Here is a 23,176-nt window from a genome sequence, read left to right as displayed (position 1 = left end):
GCGCATGCATCTGAGTGTATGTGTGTGTTTATGAGAGTATAGATGAGGGTGTTTGCGGAGGGTGTGGGGTGCATAGATGTGTACGGTGGGCTTGGTACGTGTGTGTGTGGGCTGGGTATAGGCACAGCAGACCTAACTAACGGTTACACTCAGTTCACACACACACACACAGCATCACTACAGACCGCTACCAGCTGCATGTGAACACCAGGGTTGAGCCGAAAGGCCAAACCTTGGCAGATAACAGCGGTTATATCTGTCGTAGCCTGAAGGCAACACGCATAGCTAACAAATGGGTCATAGAAATAACATTTATCTTATTACTTTTGCATCTTTAATCTTTTAGTTTGGAAAAGAAGACAGAGTCTGCAAGGATTACTATCTTTAGTGTATATCTGGAATTCTTGAAATTAAATTCCCTCATTCTTGTCATGTGGGAGCCCAAACAGTAAATGTCTCTCATCCTGGGAGCCTGGCTTATTAAAAATATACTGGAACTCTTGTCATGTGGGAAGCCACCAGAAACAGCACCACCACCCATTTCAGCTCCAAGAAACACTGTTTTTTATTTTTATTTTTTCAATTGAAGACAGCAGAATGTGACTAAGTTGAGCGAAGAATGTGAGTTAAGGCGGTACTGACCTGAGTGGTTGCTGCTGGTCGAGCTTCCATGAGACACCAACCTTCCACCTTTATCTGCTACAGACACCGGGCTGCCACTAGATGGAGAGAGAGACACAGAGACGGAGAGACAGAGATGGAGAGAGAGAGCGTAAATTGTGATCAACACAATACACCGGTTGTATATGTTCTATTCTTATCTATATCCTTCTCTGCTGCGGCAATGACCCAATTTCCTCATCATTAGCTTCATCTAATCAACAGTAATCATCTAATCTGATCTGATCTGATCTAACCATGAACGACTGTCCTCTAATGGTGTGTGCCAGTATGATGAGTGCACAGTAGAGTTGGTTCCCTCCAGCTGATCTGAATGAACTGAACTACCCAACATAAAGCTCAAGTCCATTCAAACTGTTTAACATTCACCTCAAAGCATATCACCCTGCTTATACCATGGTCACTTGTCAAAGATTAAAAATAAGGAATGCACATTCCTATCTACTTAGGGTAATGTTATTTGCGCTTTGTTTGTTACCAATTTTAAGAAGATAGATAGATGCATTGTAGCTCTCTGCTGCTTAGCAATGTCTACACACTTGCTGCTTTAAGCTGCCAGCTCAGCTGACGCTTTCGAGTCAAAATAGCTTGTGGCTATTCTCAAACTCAATAAATACCTCGCTTACAAACACAGAACTGTTTTGCTCACTCAGTCGTGTAGTAACTAAGATATCTGAGCCAGTGGAGGTATTGTGTCACTGGTAGGCCTGGAAGGAAGATCCCGATGTGAGAGAGTGTGTGTGGGTGTGTGAGTGTGTGTGTGTGGTTACATTATAATATCAAGGCTCAACAATGCTACAATCGAAAGTACTGTTTTCTCGGGCCTATTCAAGTAATTGGCTTCAGTCCAGTTTGGCTGAATGGAATACTCAAATCTTGCTAGCGCATTGATTTATAACAGAGATTGTGTGTGAGGTTTCCGTTTATAGTGTGTGCTATGCAAAAACAATGCACACCTAACCAATCATAGAAGTAAAGCTTAGAAGCATAGAAGCAAATTCATATTTGACTTAAAAAAAAATCTAATTTGAGTATTTTTCAAGATCATGGCATAACATGACAGGTAAGTCACATGTAAAAATCACAGATGTACAAAATCCAACCTTCAGAAAAGGTAGTAGACAGAAATTAAAACTAGATAATGAATATACAATCTGCACATTTAGCCCTGAGTCTCTGTGTAGTGTGTGTGTGTGTGTGTGTGTATACAGTGTGGTAGTATTCTACCTTGAAGCGGTCCTATTGTGTCCCATCACCAGCTCTCTACAGTAGAACTTAGAGGTAGTGCGTTCTGGCACCTGGAAGACACCATTTACACAGGACAGAGGGAGAAACCACAGTCAATTGAACACGCAACATATGGACAAATGGACAGTGGACACGTGCATAAAGATGGTGGTCTCCTGGTGTGACATCACTGCCTGTTCCTCTCAGTTTGAAAGGGCTTTACAAGGGTCTCATGTCTGGCCATGCAGGGTTTCAGGTAATTATGGTTCTGAAACTACTATGAACAACGACGCCTACAGCGCCTGAAAGCATGTAGAGCAGAGTGCAGTTAAATCTTTAATAACCCAGGGGGAAATATTTATTACTGAGAATCTAATGAGACCATTTGGCTTTTGCTATTTCTTAACATTTCTCAGCATCTCGATAATTCTGCAATCTGTAACCTTTTCAAAGTCATCTGCATATCTACCATACGGTGTGCAAATATTATCTTTTGTCAGGGACTGATCGAATGCATTCCTGCAACCTGCTCAAACCAGATATCCATGAATCAAACAGTATAATCCTGTTGCAGCGGATTGATATTGACACTATACTTTTCAACATTTGATGTTTCTCAAACTCTCTGCCCCACCAACCAGCTGGTGACCTTCTGACCTCTTATCTCCTGGGTCACATGCCCTAGTTACAGACAGGAAGCAACGCCCGGCAGAGCAGGAAGTGAGCTGTGGGAATAACCATCATCTTTGTGACAAGCTGCCCACATCCTCATCTGGCCCTCCTGAACACACATGCGCACACGCACGCGTGCGCGCACGCACGCACACACACACACACACACACACACACACACACACACACACACACACACTCAAAGGGCTTACAGCAAGCTTGGTTTCTGTTGTTTCCTGAGTCTCTATTGTGGCAGACACGTGTAGGTTATTCTGTGAGAATCAAATTCGAAACACTAGCTCACAAACCACACAGTGAAGTTCTCTAAAAAATAAATCTGAGCTTACCGAGCACAGCAGACTAAACCCACGTCTGCTAAGGAGGGACCTGATCTATCATATTGCTCTCAAAGCTCGAGCTTTACGACTACTCGGTTGGTAAATCATTTGAACCCAAACAGTGGCGAGACCTCATGAAATTCATGGCTCTGCTACAGCAGATCGGTGTCTTAGAGACCGGGGCGGAGAGGTGAACTGAGGGAAGATTAAAATAGGTCCCCGGACTATTCTGAAAAATATCTTTCCGCGTCCCGGCTATGCAAAGTGCACAGCAGCCTGCAATATCGGAATTGGCTGGTGAGAAAATGTATTTTACCAATGTGGGTCCCCTGAAGTAAAAGTTTCAAAACCACTCTAGCAGATTACAAAAATAGTGTTTTAAAGCAGCTCCATTCACAACATACCAAACACAGGAGAGAGTAGTGAGTTATTAACTGTTCTATCGACTCCATATGGCCCCCTGTTAGTTCAACAGCATAACAGAGCGAACAGACAGCTTTATCACACTTTCTCCCTCTCTCTGTAGTAGTTATTAGCTATTCTATCAACTCCATATGGTGTTCTGTTAGTAAATACACCTAACAGCGTATTCTGTCAGTAAAAACCTAGCAGGGGAGCAGAGAGCGAGAGCGAGAGAGAGAGAGAGAGAGAGAGAGGGAGGGAGGGAGAGAGAGAGAGAGAGAGAGAGAGAGAGAGAGAGAGAAAGAGAGGGGGGGAGGGAGAGAGAGAGAGAAAGACAGAGAGAGAGAGAGAGAGAGAGAGAGAGAGAATGATATGTGTATTTGAGTATACAAGGTGTGTTCATCACATCAGAGAATGTGTTTCCAGTTAGAGGCACTTCATGACAGGACTGGAGGTGATACGCACACACACCCACACACACACACACACACGCACGCACACACTCCATAAAAAGGAAAAAAGTCAGCCAGCTGGCCGGTCACCTAACCAGTAACCTAACCAGCCAGCCAGCAGGCTAGAAGGACAGTTGTTACCGACCTTGGGCGGTCTCTCAGCAAAGTCCCAGAAGACGTCGTCAGTGGCTGGGGTGACGGGGGAGAGGGGGGCGGAGAAGGGGGAGAAGGGGGAGAGGGGGGAGGTGGCCATGTCTGACATGGAGCTGCTGTGATGGGCGTCTCGACTGGAGCGCAGATTGGCATTCTGGGAAAACAAAGAAAATGCAGAGGTTCAGTCATGCTCATCTGTGACTTCAGTGCGTGTTCTACTGTAGCACTTCCATACTAGCAGTAAAACATGAGATGTATGTGTGTGTGTCTGTGTACATGATATAATCAGTGTATACCTGGTTGTGGTGAGCTCTCTGCATGGCTGGGGTACAGGGACTAGAGCTGCTCCCGGAGCCCAGCCTAGAGTGCATCTGGCTGGGCAGACCAGCAGCCGACAGCAGCCTAGCTAGGTTTGTCTCCTGGAAGTCCATCTAAAACATAAAAACACATATAAGACAGATTGAGAATGTCTGTGTGTGTGTGTGTGTGTGTGTGTGTGTGTGTGTGTGTGTGTGTATGTGTGTGTCTGGATCCATACAAAGAAATGCAGGCCCTAACACACATTAATGTGTAAACACATGCAGGCAGAGAGCAAAGGAGAAGGGGAGGCAGGAGTAACGTCACGGTAACTGACATTTCGATACTTCTTTGATACCGTTCTGAGAGATTGAATTCAATATTGAGTTTTATAAATGTTTGATAGTTTCGCCAAATGTGCTCTGCAAGTTGAAATTCCTTTTCAAGGTCACCTCCAAGGGTGTAGACGTGCAGGTTGGAATACTTAAAAGAAGAAGGAGAAGAAGAAGAAGAAGGAGGAGGATTGGAGTAGACAGAGCTGCAGCTTGGCTCTTTACAGTGGACTGATGAAAACAAGGGAACAGCGTCAAACAGTCCGCCGCGTCTTGAATTGAATCCTGGTCCAATTAAACTGGTTGACAAAACTGGTGCCAGGAGCCAAATGTGGAAAAATTTCACTTACCAAACTGAAAAGCCAACCAAATATCAAAACTCGCTTGATGGTTTTTCTTGTTTGCCATGGAATCACAGCAGTATTACATTCTTATAATATTGGTATTGAAGTCAAAATTCAGGTATCGTGACAACACTAGGCAGGAGGGAGGGACTGAGGGAGGGAAGGAAGGAAGGAAGGAAGGAGGGAAGGGGAGGAAATGGACTGAACGGAATGAAAGCAGGGAGGGAAGAGGAAGCAACTAGGCGGAACAGGAGGAAGAATAAGTGAGAAGAGGTGAGAAGAAGTGAGAGAGGAGGGGAACAAAGGTAGGAAGATAGAACCAAAGGGGACAGAAGGGAAAGAAGAAAGAGCTTTATCGCAGGGAAGGAAGGAAGGAAAGACGGATGGAAGGAAGGTAGAGAGCAAGAAAGCAAGCAAGGAAACGAAGAAGAAAGAAAGAAAGGAAAAAAGAAAGAAAGCGGTGGAAGGCTTTAGACGGCAGGGTTTTACCGCTGAGCGCTGGCTGTTTGCAGGGCAGCCGGGCCTGGCAGCAGCAGCAGCGGCAGCGGCAGCAGCAACAGCAGCAGCAGCGGTAGCTGCAGTTGTAGATTTGGTCACACTGTTAGCTGTGAACTTCTGTACCGCCGCCACGGGCCTCTCTCTCTCCCTCTGCCTCTCTCTCTCCCTCTCTCTCTCCCTGTGTCTGTGGTCGTGCTGCAGGGAAAGGAGCTGGGTTTGGTCCTTGGGCAGGGTGCGGTGGGATCTCCTGCCCGCTGAAGGCTGCTGATGCTGGGCCAGAGGCTGGGGCTTGGCCTGGGGCTGAAGCATGGGCTGGAAGTGCTGGGCCTTAGGCTGAAGCAGCTGATTTGGGTGCGCGCCTCTCTATGTAGCAAACATGAAAAGCACACACGGAAATTTACGGAGCTCGGGAGTGGCCGGAGGAGAGGAGAATATATATTTTGAGGCCAAATTAAAGACTATTTAAAGAGCTTTTAAATGCTAATAAACTGAATTTAAGATAGATTTTAAAACCAAAATAAGGAAACAAAGCTGGCAAAACCAGACTATTTCTGATCGAACATAGCTAATGAAAGTTCTGAAACTATAAATGGACAGTATAAGAAAAAGGACAGCAGGAAATTAATTGTTAAGGGACATGAAGTCCAGCTGTGTTACATGTTGTTAAGCAGATACAATGCATATTATACTACTAACCCTGTTCTATAGAAACCTGTCATTGCATGGTGAAAAAATAAAAACTCTACTAACTGGATTTAAGACATTTTAACACTTTGTAAGCCTGTAAATTTAAGACTTTTTCAGACACAAGATGATACTGTGTGCACGCAAGATAGACCTCGTTTCCTCATTTTGGTTAATTTGTGCCATCATTTTCATTATTTTATGTGACCAAATTAATTAATGCGTGCCCTCATTTTAATAAAATGTGTATACGTTTTTTAACTAATTTTACATTTTGATTTAACACTCAGTCATTTAATGATTCACTTAATCACACTTAATTAACCTGATATATTGTTGAATAAAGACATGTTTAGTTGAATCTGGCTTTTAATGAAGTATAATGGATAGAGATAGACTAATCAAGTTTTACTTCAGGTAAAAGGGGAAGAGTTATCAATGCATTTGCGTGTTGTTAATGCAACTCAAGCACGTTTTATGTACTGCGTGCAGACAACAGCATGTTGTGTGTACTAGTTAATATTTTGTTACCACAAAATACATTTTTCTCTCTACACGATGGCCACTCCCAGACTCCATAGAAACTGACAAGAAGCACATTGCTGCTGCTGCATGAAAACCTCCTAAAGCACATACTATATCATCAAGCTTTCTGTTGAGACACACATTTAAGGAGGCACAGAGGAAAGAAGCTGATTTGCTTCTCTTCTCTGGTGTAAAACGCAGACCAACACATGAAAGCACTCGTAAAAGAGTAATCAGCCGAGCGCTGGCGATGGGCTTTGGACATGGGACGGCATCTGGAACTGGTTCACTGGCTAAAGCATCTGATTTGCAGGCAGAACTTTCTGCAGAGGAAACGCATGAAAAGCACACATAAAGACAGAGAGTCCACTGCTACTGTCATCTCAGAATCTCACAACTCTGGTTCTGCTCGGGCTACAGCTGGCTTTTTTGATACAGAACCAACTGATAGAATACTTTATACTGGGTGAAGTGGAGGACAAACTTAAAATAAGATGACATAGATTTTGCACATTTTATGTTTATGCAGTGCCTAGTGAAGAGAAATAGCAGCCTTTTGGTTTGACTCCCTCTGAGGCTATCCATATTAAAAAAAGAAAGTATTAGCCTAACTCATGAAAATGTATAATAGCATCCATCAAATGGCATGTGGTGTGGCATAAAAGGAGCCGCAGAGAGCGGTCACACTCACAGGGAAGGAGTGTGAAGACTGCAGGCGTGTACTGTACGCATGCATGCCTCTCCACATGAAGCACACGGTTTGTCTCATCACCCGGGACGCTCACACAGACTCCCATACATACTCTCCTACTATAGTAACCCTCCGAGGTACTTTAGTCACCGCACTGTACAAACCATGCTGTTCCTCCCACAGCGCTAGAACAGAGAGAAAGGACACTTCACGGTGTATCATGGTAATTTCCCTCTGTCCACCTAGGGCTGTTTTTTTACACCGGAACATGGCTGTCACATGCCTATCTAAACAGGGAGAAACAGCACGGAGCTGGATTGTCCCTGTTTAGACAGAGATGAGAAGATCAGATTTTGTGCAAATGCTGCCGCAGAGGGATGCCACAGAGATTTAGTAATGTTTTTTTAGTGGGAATGAGAATTGTTTCATGTGAGGACAAGGCAGGGGACTCGGAGAGCTGGAATACTCAACATATCTTCCTAACTATGTCCCGCAAAACAGGGCTTTAGCCATGGTAACGCATGGGCACCAAAACAAGGCTCATTTCCACGACAATATTATGAAACACTCCATGGCAGCCATCTCACGGGTACCATCCAAATCACCACTCAAGAACAGGGACTTAAATGAGAATGCCTGTTCTCATTATTTGGGCTCTGCGACTTAGACAGAAAGAGGGAGAGACAGTAAAAGGGAGAGAAATAATGAGAGATGGGAAGAGACAGACAGAAAGTCAGGGGGAAATATCCAAATTAGCCCACCTGATTTTCAATCTGACTTGTTTGTGTAATTTTTGTGTAATTATCAAATAAAAATTGCTGTTAAATCTGTACTAGTGAAGATTTTTTTATGTAAAAATACACCCGTCTTATCAGCCTATTTGCCCAAAATGAATTTTTGGCGTCAGCTGTACAGATGGCAACACAGTAGCAACATGTGGCTCTATCGTACCACAGAGCCACATGTTGCTACTGTGTTGCCATCAATCTCTTTATGCCTGTTAGCATTGCAAATGTTAAAGTCAACACAACATGATGAGAGGCTAACATAAATGCATAACAGATGTTTACATTTGGTTGATCAACAACCAAAACAGAAGCACTTGAGCTGCCTAATGTCCGGCCATGATCACAGCGATATACTAAACATGACCAGTTATGCTAATGAGATAATTACTTAAGCTAATTAATGCACTAATTTGCAAATATTTCTATGTGAACATACTTGTCTTCATATAACATATGGGTGTATTAATATGAACACTGTATCTCAGTTATAGAGTTATATTAGTTTCAAGAAAATCAGTTTTTCCTCATTAATATGCAAGTTTATGCAGCAAAGTGGTCCAAAATCTAATCAGATCATCTGATCTATAGGGGGAACCTGTGATTTAAATATGAAGTTTATATCATGTATATCACACACAGACGCTTGCATGGGAATCTATGAGGACCACCTCTCCAAGTTCTGTTTAGGTTTAAGTATAGTCTATTTGCACGTATACGAGATAAAGCAAGAAAGAAGGAGAGAAAAAATATAAACTCACTCAAAAGGAAAATTAAAAAAAATCAAGATGACAAACAGAGACATCAAGGGAATTAGACGCAAACTAAATGGGGAGAATGATACAAAAACTCATTTACCCAACAGATGAGAACATAGACACTGAAATCATCCATGTGGCCCCGGTAGATCACTGGCTCTGGTGATCCATGCTAACACTTTAGCATACACTGTGTAGAGTGACAGTAAGCTACTAGCATTATCTCTAAAGTGAGAACATGAGAATTTGTAGCAGCTCTAAAGATGAATGGGAGATAATCTTAAATGATATGTGGCCAAGTCTGGCAGTTTTGAGCTGGTATGATTTACACAAAATATGCTATAAAAATAATGTACTGTTTTGAACTACCAGGGACTACATTTCCACAGGAACTGAAGGTGGTGATGATGAGAGATTGTGTACAGCTAAAAATCACTGTGCATTGGATTAATACATGGTTGCTCAAATGAAATAGTTCCAAAAACAGACCTGGCTACATCAGCTATATTGAGTTAATGATATCTCATTTTTAAATGTATGAATTTACAGGTTATATAATAAAAATCACTAACTTTTTTTTATTATTAAAAGGTCTGACTTTGGATAATGCTAGTAGCCTTCTATCACTCAACATGGTCTGCTAAAGTGTTAGCATGGAGCCTACTATCACTCAACGTAGTGTATGTTAAAGTGTTAGCATGGAGCCTACTATCACTCAACATAGTCTGCTAAAGTGTTAGCATGGAGCCTACTATCACTCAACGTAGTGTATGCTAAAGTGTTAGCATGGAGCCTACTATCACTCAACATAGTCTGCTAAAGTGTTAGCATGGAGCCTACTATCACTCAACGTAGTGTATGCTAAAGTGTTAGCATGGAGCCTACTATCACTCAACATAGTCTGCTAAAGTGTTAGCATGGAGCCTACTATCACTCAACGTAGTGTATGCTAAAGTGTTAGCATGTAGCCTACTATCACTCAACGTAGTGTATGCTAAAGTGTTAGCATGGAGCCTACTATCACTCAACGTAGTGTATGCTAAAGTGTTAGCATGGAGCCTACTATCACTCAACATAGTCTGCTAAAGTGTTAGCATGGAGCCTACTATCACTCAACATAGTCTGCTAAAGTGTTAGCATGGAGCCTACTATCACTCAACATAGTCTGCTAAAGTGTTAGCATGAAGCCTACTATCACTCAACGTAGTGTATGCTAAAGTGTTAGCATGGAGCCTACTATCACTCAACGTAGTGTATGCTAAAGTGTTAGCATGGAGCCCGGGAGCCAATGATCTACTGCAGTCACATGGACCGGTAAGTTGAGACAGGGGCCAGTCTCCTAAAAACACGTGTTTCTTTAAATGTTCTATTGAAAAGTTGGTGTTGACAGGGATAATATTGCATATGCAATGGCACACAAAACTATATTAGACCCCTAAATTATCAAAACAACGAGGGTGCGAGACGGAGAGAGGTGCGACGCGAGAAGAAAGAAGAGAAGAACAGAAAGATGGGGGACCGAGGGAGGCGGTAAGGGAGGAAGAGAAAGTGTTTGGGTTATGGAGAAGTGACAGGGAGAGCGAAGAGAGATGTTTGGTGAATTTGTACGTCTGAGACCCCCCGCCAAGATTAGAAGAGTAACATTTTGGGGGGGAGAAAAAGGAGAGGAGAGACGAAGGAGAGATGCCAGAAATGAAAGAGATTGCACGCTGTGACCGACAGAGGGAGAGAGGGAGAGAGGAGGTGAGAGAGGAGGAGAGAGAGGAGGCATGCTGCGATCAACAGAGACAGAAGGAGAGAGAGAGAGATGGAGAGGGAAAGATTTAAAACGAAAGGGACGGCATGCTGTGACCGCTCAGAGAGACTAAACATTGGATTAAAGCTTGTCAAGATCTGACACTACTGGTATATGACACTGCTCTCTCTCTCTCCCTCTCTCTCTTGATCGCAGCATCTCATAATCCTAACAGGAACTCCAGACATATACAGCAGCGCTAAACTTCTGTCTTTCCCTCTTTCTCTGTGGATCATAGTGTCTCCTCTCATTGACAATTTCAAAACGTTCCTCTCCTCCAATCTTACCAGGGGTCCCAGACATCCACAGCGTGACTAAAATACACTCTCCTTCTCTTCGAATATATACATTAGAAACAGTTGCACACACACACACACTCAAACACAATTCCTATTATTCTCCCTTTCTTGCTCTCTTCCCTCTTCCATCTTCCTCAATGTGTTGTTTTCCCTCTCTTCTCTGCTATTGGACTCACTCTCTCGGTTCCATTCCATTGGACTCTCTCTCTCTCTCTCCCTCTCTCTCTGCCCTCTCCGTCTCTCTCTCTGTCTTTGGATCAAAGCAATTTCTCTTGTTTAGCTTTCCAAAATATTTCACTCCTATCCTAGTGGGAGTCTCAGAAACATACAGCGTCACTTAAGAAGAAGTCACTACATCTTGTTCCCGATCTCACATACGCGCACAACACAGCACAACACACACACACACACACCATCAGTGAATATCTCTCTCATTACAACAGCAGTTTCTTTTGCTCACATTTCCATAATGCTCCTCTCTTCTGACTCTCTTCTCATCATAGCAGGGGTCTCAGGTACACACATACACACACACACACACACACACACACACACACACTCGTGATGTAAACATCACTGGGTACTCAGTTACCTGCTTGAAATTTAAAATTCGGATAATGCAAAAAAAGAAAATAGCGAATAGCTAACCACCAACCATTATTTACATCCCTAACACACACACATACACACACCATGGTCCGACACCATTCATTCACGTAGCTTAAAATAAAATGTGCGTTAAGTTAGTGTTAACAGATATCAAAAAATGAATAATGTTTTGCATCTCAAAAAGCTATATTTTCATATTGACAACCAAGAGACCTTTGCAACAGGTTTCATAGTAACGAAGGTTATAGAATATATTAAACACACAGAGGAGCATGTCAACCTTCAACTCCTGCAAGAAAAACCACCACAAACAGGGTACTGAGGTTTATATGCAACAGCAGTCATATTAAAGATCCAGCTTTATCCCTTCATTCACACACAGGGCACACATGCTCATGAATCTAGAGTCATTGTGTGGAGTACAAGAAAGAAAGAAAGAAAGAAAGAAAGAAAGAAAGAAAGAAAGAAAATTGTGCTAACCACTTGAATCAGCCACAGTAAATGTAATTCTGCTTACAGGCTAGCAGCTTGCACACACACAAACACACACTTAACATACGACAGACTCCCACGCAGTGTGTCGTCACCCAACAAATCCATCGACGGCATAAAGACTCACCAGGCATTCAGAATAATTAGAAAAATCTTCACATACATGAAAAACAGAGGAATAAAAGACAACTTAGTGAAAGATAAAGAGGTAAAAGCGAAAAGAAGAAGAAGAAATGTTACCTGTTCTGCTGTGGAGTCCAGAGGCCTTACTGACACATCGGCAGTCCGCTGTCTGCCTGTCTGGTCCTGCTCAAGACACACACACACACACACACACACACACACACACGCACGCGCACACACACACACACACACACACACACACACACACCACAAGATGACAGAGAGACACAAGAAGACAGACACACGGTTGGATTACGAAACTTGCGAGGATGTCCCATTGACTTTCTTTGATTCCTTAACCAACAACACAACCACGTTTCACCTTAACCCTAACCCTAATATGGCCTCTTAATCATTCTTAGGTCCTTGTCAGGTCCTCACAAGGATAGACATATGAGCACACAAGCACCACACGCGCACACACACACACACACACACACATGACTACTTTAATTAGGGTACATTAAAGTCTTGAGCTGAATTCTGAGAGGTGGGACCTAAAATATTCAGAGTGTGCAAGATGGCATGCAGCTTTTAGCCAACGCCCTCGACTCTAAATATTTCAATACGACCTCTTTCTGGATTAGTCCTGGAGAAACCTTGTATGTCCAAATAGTCCAAAGTGGTTCATTTTCACATCTTTTGACATTTGACATATGATCAATCGTATCTGCTCTGTTTAAACAGTTGCAGTTGTTGGAACAGTGCCTTTAAATTGTGTTTAATTGGTTCTGAAAATCACATCTGTCGGGTCAGAATCAAGAGTCTGCGTTTCTGTTCTGACACGCTGAGCCAATCAGCTATCCCCATTCAGTCACATGGCAGTTACTGGTGGGACTACTGCTCTGAAAAGAATAATGGGAATCTATGGTGGGACAATGGCATCCATCACAAAAAGTCTCTTTAGTGAAAATGGCTGCAAGTCAGTTTGTCACGGTAGCCTTTTAGCATTTTGACTTGTCAAATAGTCTTATCTTATTTCTCTTTAAACTCTCATTTATCCAGGGAAGAGTGTTGCTGAGCATGCATGGATTTTTCTGTGCTGCCTTGCTTCACATTCAAACAGTTACACACATTCACACCTGGGAGCTGCCCAGTACAACAGTCTTCTACTGTTGGACACTGAGCAGCTCCACTGGAGCAGCTGGGGGTTCAGTGCCTTGGTAAAAGGGATGTCAGTGGTAGGTTTTGAGGGAAGGAAGAGCGTTAGGGAATGTTGAGGTTATTCTACTTTTTTCAAAGTGTCAGCACCTTTTTTACATGAAAGCCAATGGGGAGTGGCCGCAAGGTGGATGGAAAGGGGCAGCTTCGGAAACAAAGCTGTGCCTGGATTCTTTTTAGGTAGAGCAGGACAGTTGCTAAAACCAAGAACACTGAGTTGAGAACTTTTTAGAGGAGAACGCATGATTTTGTGACCTGACTTATCACAAGGTAGAAAAGGCGGGGTTTCATACGATGTCAGCAGGTGACATTTTACTGCTTCTCTAACTCTAACCTTTAGGCTACCAACACACCTCTGAAGTAGATGTCTTTTGCCAAATCAATCACCATGTGAGGTGACTAAGCAGTGCACCCACAGATACATTTTTCATATGACAAAATACAAGAGATCACGTCACACACTCACTGAACCTATCCCTTAATTAAATGCAGTTGTATTGAAACTTAGTGAAGCATCAGATAGATTCATTAAGCACGCTGAACTTAATGACTTAGAGCCAATCTGTGCAATCAGAATGTAATAAGTACAGATAGCTCTCTGCCACACACACATTAGCATACCAAATAGATAGATATAATGTAACTAGACAGATATTAATAGAATTGAAATACAGTGTCTTCTAAATGAAGAAATCACATTCACTGACCCTGTCCTGCCGTAATATAGTCTTATTGAAACCCACTGGTGTGTGGGATAGATTCATTAGGTATGTGCTAAACTTAATGACGAAAAAGTGAGGCTGGGATATAGTGGAGAGGGCTATGTGTCTTTGTTTAAAACGACTGGAATTAGTAGAGACACCTCACCATGGTTTGCCATGCTTTGTATCGACACGTGCGCATACACACACACACACACACACACACACACACACACACTCTGTCACATGTGCAGAACCTTTGCTCTACAACACTGCTCCACAGAAAAACTGCTTTTTAATTTTCAACAGACTTGTACGGTGTTATAAATTAGGTTTTAACGAGGTGAAAGGCCATTCATCAGCATTCAGCATAGAGCCTTTAAATTGATGGAAATGAAAGACCTTCTTCTAAAAGGGAGCCGTACAACACAAGCCAAAGCAATGGATTTCTGAAACTTATTCAACCTCTAACAAATTTACAAAATCTTTGGAAAGTGCTGTGAAATGGTAATTTCTTTTATATATAAAGACCTCCTCTACTATGTATATTTAATTCCTCTAGATTTAATCCAAACTACACATGCATGCTGAAATTCATTTTTGATGTAAAATACATCATCAAATGAGCAGATATCAAAAAGCTCCTGCGTCCTGCGTTATGATGGGATAAAAGGTTATGGAAAGGTCAGTTTCTATTAAAGCTTCATCTTCCACAATCCATAATTGCAAGGGAAAAAATTACAAAAAATTCACAGATCGGGCCTTTAAAATCAGTTCCGGCCCGCCGCGTCGGGGAGCGAATGTTTTTATCACCTGGGTGACAAAGGCTGACAGGTGCAACCACTACGTCAGCACAGCGCACATCAAACGCACCCGGAGCTTTCAGGCTTTCTGAAGAGAACAGGTTTAAAATGTTAACTCGCTGCAGCATCAAATATGCATAGGGCTCAACACACACACATACACACACACACACCCCTACTGTCTCTCACACTCTCTTACCTGTCATAAAGTATTTCTCTTGACAGGTAACTAAGGGTAGAGAGTGGGTTTTGGGTAAATACAGACATTATGTAACTTTGGTCTAACATCAACTAAAAACTCCTACCATACAATCTAAGAGACTTCAGATGTTTTATTCATTTTTATCCATCACTCGACTGTTTAGGGCGGTTTTGGTACAACTGTACATGAACACCAGTTTATAAGACATTTATTACACCGGAACACAAGCTTTCTTGCAGCTCTATGGACATTCATACGGTAATACTGATTCAATTCTTATGTCAGCTTTCATAAGGTCTTCATGTAACACTAATGTCTCTTGATATAGCAATGCAACAGTGTGTCAATGCATCTGAAACTGAAAAACTAAAAGAACTTAAGCAAAGGGAAATAAGGCGTACTTGGTCTCAGTATCTAATTTCACTTCTTCTAATGTGTGTCCTTAACGGGATATAACGGTTATAAAACGGGGTTGTTTTCCTAGCGATTGACAGTTCGCCTGTCCAGTGATCGACAGGTCGTCGATTACGGGCCAATAGCAGGCGGCGCTGCGGCTCTGCGGACGACCCCCGGCCTCGCTTTGGCTGCGCTGGCTCCAAAAAATGTCAACATGGTGGCGATCGTAAACCCAATCTTAAGGTTTCAAAACAGCCCTTCAGAAACCTATGGGTGATGTCACACTCACTACGTCCATCTTTTTTTACAGTCTATAGTTTCCACTTTGTTTGGAATAAACAGAAGAAGAACTGGGTAGTTAGCATGAGCAGTGATAGCCACCATAGCTGAACAGACAAAGAAAAGAGAAACTCAAACTTCATCAGCAGAAAATCCAAGGAGAAAGACGTCACAGTACTGGACACACTGTTTGATTGACAGGTGATCTCTGAGAGGAGCAGTGCAGAAACACCACAGGAATGAGCACTTAGCACCAAAGATGTCGCCAAAATAAAAAAAACAGGGAACTCAGTTTGATATTTTTTGTAGAATTAGGTGGTAGTTCTCTTGCTGTGGCTGAATAAATGGAGGAGAAACACAATACAAAACAAGAAGTCCATCTCTACCTGTCTCCTGTCGCCCCTCCTGTTCCTGTCATCCAAGAAGATTCTGTTGTCATGGAGATCAGACTCCTCCCCCAGCAGGATCTCCTGAAGCTCCGCCCACTGGAAGACAGAGTCTGTCAGCTGGTGCCTCTGCTGCTGGAAACAGTAAACAAGTAATGAACAAACTAAAAAATATGTACGCAAACATCAGGCAAGACAACATTATCATTTCAACTGCAGTATTGTGATGAACAGGATTTTTTAGCAACTTCAGGTGGGTAGAAGGTGACGTGGCATTGAGATACCTCTTGAGAAGATGTATTTAATAAAAATCGGATGAATTTCAACTCATTTTCTCTTTCAGTGGTGGCAGTGCTCTTAATGATGTGACCTACCAATGTTGAATGAATGCAGAGGAAAAATCAGCATTTGCTTACATCCTCTAGTTTTTGTCGTTGCTCGTGCTGCTGCTGGATCCTCTTCTGTCTGTCAGCCAGTAACTGCTGCTTGTATCGCTCCTGCTCCGCTAACTGTTGCCTGTGCTGCTGTAATGCCTAGAAATAATTATGAATAAATAAATAAATATAGAAATAAATGAATAGTTTAGGATTGGTGATGGGTTAGGGTTGTTCTTTCTGTTAGCTAGTAACTGATACATACTGTATATATCTCTTGCTCCACAAACAGGCTTTTCACACGCCGCATTCTTTGACTTAAACGGTTAAATCCCTTAGGTTAACTTGGCTTAACTCTTAACCCTGTAGTAACCAAATCCAAAGTGGGTTATGCCTGACTTTAACCCAGGGTCAAATGGCCCTGCTCCTGCCCTGATGTTATCCCTTGAACTCTGACAAAACTGAGGGATAATTGTTGCAAGTGTCGACGGGGATTAGAGCTCAGAATGACAGTTTAGATTTGTGCCATCCAGTAACTTCAACTCATATAGTCAGTGTACTCATGTGTCTCTGTTGTGGTGGCAGACTACTACTACTGCTACTACACTGCTACTGCTACTATGGATATTACTGCTACTACCACTACTGCTACTACTACTACTACTGCTATGATTGCTACTGCTACTACTACTGCTACTATTACTACTACTGCTGCTGCTGCTGCTGCTACTACCATCAAAATCTATTTTCAGAAAGTACATAATATCTGAAAATAGTTTGTATGGGCTTAAATGGAATGTTTACTCTAATTGTAAAACAATCAACAACATGTTAAAATAACACAGATACCCTGATTGTACACACTGCACTGAATTTAATGTTCTGTGTTGCTATTTATTATAGGACAACATTGATGGCAACGCTGATGTGTACTATGAGAAAAATAAGAAATGGACAATGAGTATGTATAATGTTGCATAAGAACACAGTAAAGAATTAAAAAAGAAAAAAATAACTTTACATACCTGTTGTCTTTGTTGAGCCCCACCTCCTCCGTGGCCTCCATCTCTGCCCCCTTCACGACCCTCCGTCTGTAAACGAAGAAACTCCCGCCTCAAGGTCCATTCACCGGGAACATTCACTATGGAGCTGACAGAGAGAAAGAGAGAGAGAGAGAGAAAGAAAGAGAAAGTAAGGGATAGAGAGATAGATAGAGAAGAGGGGATGGACAGAAAAATGGTCAATGGCTATGAATTCACCAATGAGATGGACATGGTCACCAACTCCCTCTCTCTCTGTCACACACACACACACACACACACACACACACACACACACACATTTGAAGCTCGTCCTAAGAGAAAGTGCTCAGTTCCTTATGCCATCTGGTGTTTCAAGTCCAGGGACAGGGACATAGGGGCTAGAGCATCTGTCCACACACACCCACACGCACACACACACACACACAGGCACACACACACACACACACGCACACCCTGAGGTGATTAATTAGTTATGTAATGAGCACTTAAGCACAAGGGAAGTTGTTCTGGATTGGTTGATAATGAGATGTGAGCTTTGAACTACTAATAATCAACACAATGATGATGATAATGATGATAGTTATTATATTATCATTTAAGCCAAAACTATCAGAACTGTCATCAAGCATAAGAGCATATTCAGGTTATTGTAAACAGGATATTGAATATTTGAATATCCCCAAAAAATACCAGGACATTGGTGCATGCAAATATATGAAAACTATATTTGATGGTGATGATGATGATGATGAAAACAGCATTGTTGATGACGAAGATGAAGTCCTACCTGGGTTCTCCTTCCTCCTCTGTCACCTCTTCCTCCTCTTCTTCACTGCCACTGTACTCATACTCTGGACCCTCTGAGAGAGAAAGAAAGAAAAAAAGAAAGAGAGAGAACAGAATCCATGTCATTCATATTAATAATGGTAATTTATTGGGAAGGATTCTACCCCACAACTTTCACAAGTCACAAGTTTGCTTCTCTAACCTCTTGGGTCATAAAATCATAAAAAAGTTCAACATCCTCCTCTCTTGCGTTGTTTTGTATTCATCCTCCATTAGCTACTTTCGGTAGCAATTATCATTATCGAAGTCACATAAAAGCCTAGTGTGGGCAAACTTCAAGAAAGTAAAGCACAGTGTTGTTCTATGGAAGGTATGTGGAACAGAGTTGCGATACCATGGCTTCATGACAACAATGCTGAATCATCTCAGAAAGCATCAAGCTATTTCTACAAGCCAGGAAAGACGGACCTAGCCAATCTAGCATGACAACATTTGTGCGACATATGGTGTGAAAGTAGCTTGGGAACAACTTGCACATTTGGTTACTTTTCACTACTGTTGACACGCCATATGTTGCTATTACTGTAACATACTGAAAAGTCACACATGAGAGGTGTGCTTCTCCGAATCAGAGAGGAGGAAAAAGAGCTAAAAATTGACGTTTTTGTGATTAGTAGTTTTTGAGAAAATCGAGAAAAACTGCAGGAGGAGAGCGTGTAATGAGAGTTGCCGCCTACTTCTGCTGACCGAGAGCTGGGCCAGTTTTTTTAGGACTGAGTGATTCCTCTTCCAAAGCATAGACCATCTTTGTCCAAACTACACTCTTGGGTATGCTGAAAATGACACATCCTTTTTGCATCATGTCCGGAGCATTGATTTTCTTTTTTTTTTTTTTTGCAGTAGCAATGATTTCTTCCCACACACACTGATAGACTACCAGCATTTCATTACTGTGGAGGGGCATAGCAACACATACACACACACACGCACACACACGCAAGCACACATATGGTCTCAAACACGTTGCATGCACGCTCACACACACACACACGCAGCGTGCAGAAAGTCTACCAGTCATTAGTGTGTTTTTATAAGCTAACAGAAGATTAGAACCAGATGGCCATTCTGTTTCCTCCTTCCTTCCCTTCTCAGCTTCTCTCTCTCACTCTCTCTCTCTCCGTCTGCTTCTGGCTCTATCTCTCTCTCTTTCTATCACTGTCTCTCTTTCTGCCTCGATCTATCTCCCTCCCTGTGTCTCTGTCTCTCTCTCTTTCTCAATTTCAGTTGAACAAACTTAATTGACAGGACAAGGTTTTCTTACACTGCTGGAATATCAACATGTAAGAACAATAACAACAACAACAAAAGCAGAGCAAAGTCATAAATATCTTTCCCCCACTCTCCCCCTCCCCTCTCTCTTTCGCTCTGCCTCGCGTGTGTCTCTACACAAAGATACTTATTGCCAAGGCAAATTCAACACATGCAACCCATCCAAGATAATAATGAATCTAGTTTAAACCGGGGATGAGAGCAAGGATAGAATATTCTCATCGTAAGTCTCTCTACCTTCCCCCCTGCCTCTCTCTATCTCCAATTTGTCTGTTGCTTCTTTGTCTCTGTATCTCTCCCTCTCTCGCTCTTCTTCTCCTTTCTCCCTCTCCCTCACTCTGTGTGTTGTGTAAAACACATTTTCCCAAGTGCATGCAGTGGGAGAGGAAAGGTCAGCCATGTAGCACGGCTTTTTAGCAAGACCCTCCCTTCTCTAACTCTCTCTCTCTGTCCTCTGTTTCTCTCTCTTTCCTTTTGCCTGGCTGTCTCTCTGTCGCCTTCCCTCTCTTCTCTGTATTTAATTCAACTCAAACGACTGGCATGAAATGTATGTCGTAACTGCCAAAGTATATTCAACAAATACAGACTATTAGACTCGCTCTCTCTCACTTACTCAGTGAAATCGCAATGCTCTATTGGCATGGCAGGGAGGAAACCTGTTGCCAAAGCAGTATAGTGTATCAACTGAGGGTTATTATAGACATTAACAGATGGATAACAAAAACTAAACAATTCTAAATCAATATCAGTGTTATCTTCAACGACTATTCGATTCAGTACTTCAGGTCACCTCTCAGACTTCCATGATATTCCAGGAATTCCATGACCAGTGGGAATCCTGAATAATTCAATGAAACGACGATAACAACTCAAAACATTTCAACAATTCTATAACAACGTAGGGCAGCGACGGGTGACCTCAATCTAATAAACTTGTGTGTGTGTGTGTGTGTGTGCGCTCGCGCTATGAGAATCAGGGCAAGTTTTCACCCTTCTCCTACTGCGCTTGCTCTCTCTTTCTCTCTCTCTCTCGTTTTACAGTGTAAAGTGAGGAAGTGAGAGAGTCGAAGTGTGTGCCCTGTGGGTTTGAGTTTTACTGTGTGTGTGTGCGTGTCTATATTTGAAATTGTGTGTGTGTTGCATGAGTGTGTGTCTACATTGTGTAAGTATGCGTACAGTAGAATAAACCTATGTGTGTGTATGAGTGTGTGTGTCTGTGTTTTTTTAACCCAGCCCTGGTTAGGCCACCCTGTGATTAGAAGCCAATGAAAGCCCTACTGGAGCCTCTCCCTACATAGAGTTACCTTCTTACAACACTAACACACACACACGCACACACACATGGCATGAAGCAGCTAGTTATACCAGCACACACTCCTGGGCGGGACACCAGTGACTCGGCTCTGTCACTGTCAATGCTTCAATTGTAAATCCAACAAATGGCTCAATTCCCATGTGTCATGCTTTCTTTCCGTTCTAGTGCTTTTCATTCTAGTGTTTCAGGAGATCCCAGCAAAAAAGAATCCTGGTCCCAGTTCAGGGTCAGGTCCTCTACATTCAGACCACCAGCAGCCACAATGGCAGGCTACTGTCCAGTCCCTGACTTGAGTTGACGGATTGCTCGCTGTAGCACCAATGGCGCTTCAGTTGACAGACGGGACATATGGCAGCGAAGGCATGATTGGCTGCTGACGGACGACGTTGTGACGTTTGGCTGTGTCCAACTTTCACACGTTGACAAACGAGGTGTGGTTGTTGGTAGGTGTTTTAGTTTCCCATTTCTAACACACTGCCAGAAATTATCCTTTTGTTTTTGAGATGAAAGAGACAAATTCTGACTTAATGGGTTTTCCTTTCAAGCCTCAAAGCAATGAAAACTAGAACGTATGACAGGGTGCGAAGACTTTTGTTATCTACTGTAGAACTGTTGACGACTGGTTCCTCAAACTGTTGGCACTGTGTGCGAAAATTTAAACACTGTATCCAGATCATTAGGTTCACAGCTGGTTTTGAGGTTTACAGTATTACAGTAAAGAGGAGAGACTGTTATCGTCCACTGGCTGCCACAGTGTGTTTACCATTTTACCACTTCCAACACAGTTTCTGTTCTCTGCTATCTGTCTCTTCTTAATCTATCTATGCCTCTATCTATCTATCCTTCCTTCCCTTAGTGTATCCATTAATCCCATCCATTCATCCCTTCCTCCATCCCTCCCTCCCTCCTCACCTTTCTCTCTCTTCTTCCTGGTTCGGTCCAGGTGATCTTTGAGCATGATGCGAACTTGTCTCTCGTTGGCCAGGTCCCTGATGAAGGCGTGCCTTAGCAGGGTGTCGGTGGAGGGCCGGTGCAGGTGGTTCTTCACCAGACAGCTGTCGACGAACGACAAGAAACGCTTCGACCTGGGAAAGATAGGCAGGGTGAGAGAGAGAGAGAGAGAGAAAGAGAAAGTGAAAGACATATGTAGAAAATGTTAGCTTAAAGACAGTTTGGGAACTTGGGATGAAAAAAACTACAACAATTTTAGACATCTGTAGCAGAGTGCCTAAAGCAAGTAGAAGAATAATGTGACTTCCTATGAAATAGATAACTCAAACACTTTTTTATTAACCCTGTTTTTACTGTTTCTGTAAAGCACTTTGTGGTAAACCTGATTGTTAACAGTACTCTATGAATAAACTTAACTTCATTTAACCAGATTAATCTCACTGAGATTAAGGATCTCTTTTTCCCGGGAAACCTAACCAAGAAAGCAGTGTCATAACAAACACAGAAGTTCCAGACCTACAACATACAACAACGTATAAAGACAGAATACAGTCAGAATACATAAAAGAAAGATCAAAGTAAAACTGGATAAAATCAAAATTCAATCCAAATCACATAAAAGAGAGAACAAAGCAAAATGTTCAATGTAAAAAGCAACAATCCAATATAAAAACCAGCAGGCTCATAAGCCCGACCCTATTTACTGTAAATCTTAACTAAACAAACCAAAGGCAGCTTCTATAATGAGTCTCCCACAAGATCCTTTATTATCAGTTGAAACTCACCAAGAGAGAGCAAGCAAGCTAGCAAGCACTTGCTGCAATGCTGTCAAAGAAAATCCAAGAGACGCTAAGCAGAGTATTGAAGTTGTGCTCAGGTAAGTTCAAATGTCCACACTGCGTACTGAAATGATCCCAACACTTGTGGGGTATGTTGTTTGTGCTTTGAAGTCACAGAAAACAGCGGGGAAATGTGTGTTACCGCTTGGTTTTTTTGGTATGCCTGCCGCCTTAGGGAGGCCCTGAGGTAAAAAAGGCTGGAGAGCGTTGCGGAGCCCAGGCCGTTAGCGCTATTAAAAGCTGTCCTATGAACTAGTGTTTCTGATGGCATTAATAGTGAATGAAAGACAGCATGAGTTCAACCACCAGTTCAAACTCAAGAGCTTATCCATTATATATGGAATTGAGGGGACAAGACAGGAGAGGAGAGGACGAGAGGAGAGAAGAGGAGAAG

At 42.5% G+C, this 23,176-nt stretch overlaps 1 protein-coding gene across 1 annotated transcript in view; it reads right to left on the bottom strand.

Moving 5' to 3' along the window:
- The window catches only part of LOC139933137 (mitogen-activated protein kinase kinase kinase kinase 4), a 62,224-nt gene that overhangs the window by 15,850 nt on the left and 23,198 nt on the right, over window positions 1–23,176 (bottom strand). The window contains exons 10-19 of the mRNA XM_078289290.1: window positions 21,905–22,077; window positions 18,350–18,422; window positions 17,545–17,668; window positions 16,562–16,678; window positions 16,146–16,277; window positions 12,275–12,340; window positions 4,222–4,356; window positions 3,918–4,079; window positions 1,909–1,979; window positions 643–719 (exon numbers count right to left, since the gene is read on the bottom strand). Coding sequence (XP_078145416.1) covers window positions 643–719; window positions 1,909–1,979; window positions 3,918–4,079; window positions 4,222–4,356; window positions 12,275–12,340; window positions 16,146–16,277; window positions 16,562–16,678; window positions 17,545–17,668; window positions 18,350–18,422; window positions 21,905–22,077 — 1,130 coding nt within the window. The remainder of the gene's footprint in view (window positions 1–642; window positions 720–1,908; window positions 1,980–3,917; window positions 4,080–4,221; window positions 4,357–12,274; window positions 12,341–16,145; window positions 16,278–16,561; window positions 16,679–17,544; window positions 17,669–18,349; window positions 18,423–21,904; window positions 22,078–23,176) is intronic.

Source organism: Centroberyx gerrardi, chromosome 16, assembly GCF_048128805.1.
Source record: "Centroberyx gerrardi isolate f3 chromosome 16, fCenGer3.hap1.cur.20231027, whole genome shotgun sequence".
NCBI lineage: Eukaryota > Metazoa > Chordata > Actinopteri > Beryciformes > Berycidae > Centroberyx > Centroberyx gerrardi.
Note: the sequence above shows the minus strand (reverse complement) of the source record. Positions and strands in the feature narration are given on the sequence as shown.